Raw genomic sequence first — 6,000 nt, forward strand, 5'->3', positions numbered from 1 at the left:
TCACACTTATCCCACATTATATCCGGTATAAAATGAGACAGATTTTCGGTAAGTTATACCGGAACTTAATACCGCACACCAAACACTGTATAAGTAGAGATTAAATTTTCTTATACTTCAAACGAAACAAAGAGTTTCATGAGATGTTACTCTGCGAGAAAAAAAATGTGAATTAATCTGTCCAAATCAGAACTATTTAATTAGTTTCAATTCCTTGTAATATAATTCCCTCAAGAAAAATGAGCACGTACTGAATGTTTCAAGATGTAGGCCAACTTTGTGTACCCAAGTATTTCATTCAGTTCATACAATTCTGTTTTTCATACTTCTCTTTCTCCAGGGGCAGTGATGCAGCTTATTAGTTAGGGATTCATCTGAACCTAGTTTATCAACCCGAAAAATGTGAACAACAACAACTACACCTCAATCCCAAACAAGTTGAACCCTAACAACTGACTCCAACATGTTCGACCCCAAAAATGAGATAAGTTGCTAAACTTTAACCGATATTATATTCTGAACCCAAGTATGCTAAGTTCAGTGCTACGAATATTAGAGGTTGATTGCATCAAGTTTAAATCTTGGATCTGTCTCTATCTTTATCTATGTGACTGTCAGGACCGCACGTAGATGTATATATGTTTCAGTCCACATTTAATCTTATAAAGCCGGTAACTCTAGGCTTAGAATGTCTCAGAGGAGTTCCTAAGATATATATATATAGAGAGACAGAGACACACACACATACTTGGACTTTCACTTAAACATCCTGTGAAGCTTCAGGCTAGACATATTTCCATTTTGCAAATTTTTTGTTTATTTGTTTTTGTTTTTCGCTTGATGCAAACAAGGATGTCTCTGAATCACAAATGATGTACTAATATAATATGGGAGGTTGTACTCTTAAAGTTTAAGCTGATAAAAATGGTATCAAGTTTACAATTTGGTGGATTAACCCAAGATGTACCTATGTCTAGCCAAAAGTTCAAGTACATCCCTGAAATCTAACAGATTCTAATAAGGTTCTGGAAAATGACAGCTTTCTTTCTGTTAGTATCCTGTGTTCATAAAGGTAAACCAGAAAATCAATAAAACTGAAAAATAGAAAAGCAGAAACTTCAAGTAAAAAATCCGAGCCCATAGAATTCATTTGTGTCCTTAAAGAATTTAATTTCTCACTGTACTCGAGGTTTTGGATTACTTCCTCCCAGGATAGAACGGATGTACCTGTCGCAAGAGTAACGGCACCTCAAACGCCTACGACTTCATCGACCTCAGCAGACGGTGATGAAGCACACAAAGACTCGATTTTGTTTGTAAGAAAATATGTAGAATAATTGCAGAATTTTCGATGCAGAAAACTGAGGCTGGTCCTCTGAATTTATAGCCAACAAAGGATAGTGTGAACGGATGCTATTGTGCCTTATCGGAAAAGTCACAACCAATATGTGAAAAGATGCTATTCAAATTGCATCCTTTCTCCTCGTGTCTTTTCAGAAAAACACCTCTTCATTTCCCATTCACACGCACAAAACCCAACACTTTCAACTTAGACAAAAAGTTAGAAACTAATAGAAGAGCCACGTGCACACTTTTTGTAACTTACTCTAAAGTAAGGCATCTTACATTAATATATATTAAAATAAAAACCATGAAAGTATTATACAATAATTAACCCAAAAGTACATATACTCTATCCCCTGCTTCCAAGAACATCAGTAACCAACAAGAACATAATGAAAGAGGTACAACTGATGACACAGACAGTAATAGCAAGACCAACTGAATGTGCTAAAGTAGCATACATACCAGTACAAAATGCAATCACAACGGCTGACATTGCCAAAAGCTGCAAAAAAGCTGCGATCTTATAAAGTCGCATCACAACACTCAATTCTGTTACAGATATTACACTTGCTGCCATAACGAAGTAAGTAAAAACAGCAGCAGCTGAAGATGTAAAGGCGATGGCATCCGTAACAACAAATGCACGAAATGCTGTTCTTCTTAATAGAATCGCCATCCCTTTATTAGGGCTATTGGTATCGCTCTCAAAACCTCCTGGTAATGTGAAACCAGCTGTGAAGGTGACTGTCATTATTAGAGTGGCTACAACTAAATGTATTTGAGCTGCCTGCATAATCTTTTCCCGATGTCTTTCATCTCCCCTAGCTTCTTCGTCCAAAGTTGGATCCATTCTTTTTTCATTTAGGGGATTACTCAAAAATCTCCAAATTATGTATGATCTTGTGTGCCATGAAACATTATATAGGATACTAATACTCTTGATCAAGTATTTGCTGAATCTTTCTTTTAGTTGTTGCCTTGCATATCAAAGCCAAGTGGTTCTATTATGATAACATTGACTTTGACTGAGTCATCATCAACTCCAAATTACCCAAGTAGTTCTATTATAATTATATTGAATTAATGTGCCAGGCTGGTACATGAACGTGTAGAATTGTATGTGTATATTGAAATTTTTGATGAATGTTTATATTAAAACATCTCTGGCCATAGGGTCCATGAAAAGATTATATACTTTACTTCCGAGACTATTCCCCAAAAAAATTGACATATTTTTATATTTAAAAACAATTTAACTTTATGAATTGATTTAGTGTCACATAAATATCTAAGGCTTATTTTGAACTATATATTTTAAAAGTCTTCCTTTATTTTTTGAAAAGCAAAAAAAAAAATTAAAATTTTTTTTCTTTGTTTATGTTGAGTCTTTGTATTAGAAAATAATATTAAGATACCAGGTTGGTCCATTGTTATATGGTGTGTAGACAGCTGACACTATTGACATTAACGTCTTTGTTTTAGAATACATAATATACATATGGCCACTGGCCAGCATAAATTTTGTAGAGTCAAAAAGTAAATAAAACCAGAAAAGAAGATAACTTTTTCTACTAATAAAAATCGATTAATCTAAACACTTTTTGTCGGATTTGTTTTACACTCGAACATCTTGAACTGCCATACTAGTTCATCAACTTGCAGAACTATATATATTCTCAGTAAAGTCTTGGTTAAATGGAAAAAGTTCAAATTTTTCCCTCAACTATTTTATTTACTATTGTTTAATTATACCATCTGTTAGAAAATGGCAGCAAAAATACCTGCTTATCAGCATACACAATGTATATTATCAGTTTCAGCACTTGTATCCAAACAAATAACTGTTTATTTATAAAATTAATTTCAACACGTGATGCTAATAAGCTATTTTTAACCAGCTAACTCAAACGGGTTCTTAATTTAGAATTGAAGAATAGACAAAAAACCAAAGAAGGATACTAACAAAATGCTCCGAAAAGGGCTTCCACCATCGTCGAGAAACTAGTGGTATGTATATAACTAAACTTTCTTTCTCATTGGAACCCGCGTGCGTAGAAGAGAGCATATTTTCCAAACTCTAACTACGTACTCCACTATCTTATCTGCATTGTCCCTTGTTTCTTCCTGATTCTTTCGTTTACTTGACATTATTAGGAGACTTGGTTGTGTCCAAATTTCAAGACTCGAACGATGGAGAAATAAAGATTCCATTTACAAGGAAGATATATGGAAGAATTATCACCACTCCTTTTTTCTTTTTCTTTTTTTGTAATTAATCTTCCACCTCGTTTGATTTATGACATTTGACTCGACGACTATTCTTAGTCTACTAATTCTAACATTATTTGTTCATGCTTGAACGTTAAAATTTACAAAGATGGAGTTTCTTTTGTAAAATGGTTTAGAGAATATAATGTTTGTAAGAAGCTAGCCAAACTTGGTAATCAAATTGCCCTTACTACAGGTTGTATATTTTGGAAGTTGTTACTACTAGTTAAATAAAATAAATTTTCAATTGTTAATAATTACACTACTATTGTTTTATACTCCCAATATGTTCCACTTTAGACTCTACTTTTTTTATTCTTTATTTTAGTCATTCCAAAAGAATCTTAACAAGACACTTTTACAGCCAAGCAAATGCGACGATATATTTAACATTACAAGTTTAGAAAGTCCTATAGCCACATAAATAGTATGACTTGTTTAAGACCACAAGTTTTAAACATCTTCCACTTTTTTAAAAACTTATTGTCGTGTCAAACTATACACCAAACAAACTAAAACAAAGGAAGTAATATATTGTTAATCCATAAAATAAAACATTATACAATTTCTTCAGTCTCCTTTAATTTTTATTGATTGCTTACAAGTGTCTTAATCTAATTCGTTTCTCCTTTTTCATTATACAAAAATTCTCCATTCTAGGCAGCTACTCCACGTTGTCTTATTAGCTGAATGAATTGTCCCTTTCTTCTTTCGTTTAGTTGACATGAGTAGGAGACTTGCTGAGTCAAGATATCTACTACAGTAATAAAAGTATTTTTTTTTTACACCGCATTTTCCATTTTTTATCCAGTAAATCAAATATCTACTAATAAAAATATATGCACTAAATAATCTTTTAACCTTAGTTTTATAATCTAGAAATTATAGTTCAAGTATAATTTGTACTCAAACCAAAAGACACTTAACGTATGTTCACACTGGTCCTTTGCACTGCCAATCAGATCCGCATTTTCCCTTATTATATCTGCCGCAAATTTTCCAATAGAAAAGTACATACTACTGCATCTTCCATGATCTTTCTTTCTGTTTAGTAAGCAAGAATGTAAACCCTTTTAGGGGTCGTCTGGTTACAAGGATCGATAAGAAAAAATAATTCCGAGATAAAATGTGAGATTAATTAATTTCACGTTTAATTGAAATTTTAATTCCAATGTAAGCAATCACGAGATATTTATACCTCAATTATAGTAGTGTTATTTTTGTACCACACTCAGGGGAGTCGTTTGATTACAAGGATATACAGGAGATAAATAATCTTTAGTTACAAGGATAAGAGATAATGAATAATAATACTGGGATAAAATGTGAGATTATTTAATCCCGCATTTGATTAGATTACTTTTGATTCTTGTATAAGTAATTCTGAGATTGTTTATACCATAATCATGGATTCGTGGTATTAATTTCATATCACACTCTATGTGGGATAATATCTCAGATTTATAATCCTGGTATAAAAAATTTCTTAATTATTTTGCAAGCTGAATATTACAGAACTAAGAGCTACGAGATAGATATTAAAAAGATTTTTAAATTTAAGAAAAATCCCAGCATATTACCTAGTAAATTAAACCACTATGTCTCCTAAGTTTATTAGGAGAATTTCTGATAATGCACACCAAATAATGCATTTTTTCACAGCTCAAAAACCTTTAGATTCCAAAAAGAAAAAACCTAATAAACTAAACCCAACAAATAGATTACCTGCATTTTCTGATAATTTACACCTAAAAATGCACAGATTCACGATGAAAAAGGATTCTTCATAGTTTATTACTTTTCTCAGATGACAAATACTTTCTCCAAAATCAATTTTTATTCCATTCATGACTCTGCTTTGTCTACGCTGAAGTCCTCCAGTGAAAATGAGATTTCTTGCCCTCTTACAATTTGAATAGAATAAAATAATCTTTTCAGATCTCTTATTTGTTCTTTTTCAAATCTTTTACAACAACATACCTAGTGGAATTCCACAATGTGTGAAAATGTATTAAATGGGCTTGATCCCTAGACCTCTAGGTAAATAACAAAGAAAAAGCTAAAATTATTAACGCCGTTGTAGGGGATCGAACCCGGGTCACCCGCGTGACAGGCGGGAATACTTACCACTATCTTTTAAAATACTGTTACAAGAAATTTTTCAAATCTTTTATGTGTAAAAAAATCAAGATCTCTTAAAATAGATTATAAAACTAAAAAGAATTTGTAAAGGGATACAAAACCTCTATAATAAGAATCAGCATTATCTTTATAAGCAAAAGAATTGCTTTATTGACTTTACTTTATAAAATTGTGCACTTATTAATATATTGCGTTAGATTTTTCGGTTTTCTGAAGTGATTTGATTTCTTTTTGAAAATCAAT

The 6,000-nt window shown here is 32.1% G+C and overlaps 1 protein-coding gene across 1 annotated transcript; it reads right to left on the reverse strand.

Annotated features, from left to right (window-relative positions):
- Nucleotides 1-1,637: 1,637 nt before the first annotated feature.
- On the reverse strand, nucleotides 1,638-2,493 carry LOC132068040 (protein ACCELERATED CELL DEATH 6-like). The gene has a single exon (XM_059461501.1). It carries the CDS (start codon nucleotides 2,195-2,197, stop codon nucleotides 1,694-1,696), a length of 504 nt encoding a protein of 167 aa, XP_059317484.1. The 5' UTR covers nucleotides 2,198-2,493; the 3' UTR covers nucleotides 1,638-1,693.
- Nucleotides 2,494-6,000: the final 3,507 nt, after the last annotated feature.

The sequence above is a fragment of the Lycium ferocissimum genome, chromosome 8 (assembly GCF_029784015.1).
Source record: "Lycium ferocissimum isolate CSIRO_LF1 chromosome 8, AGI_CSIRO_Lferr_CH_V1, whole genome shotgun sequence".
Taxonomy (NCBI): domain Eukaryota; kingdom Viridiplantae; phylum Streptophyta; class Magnoliopsida; order Solanales; family Solanaceae; genus Lycium; species Lycium ferocissimum.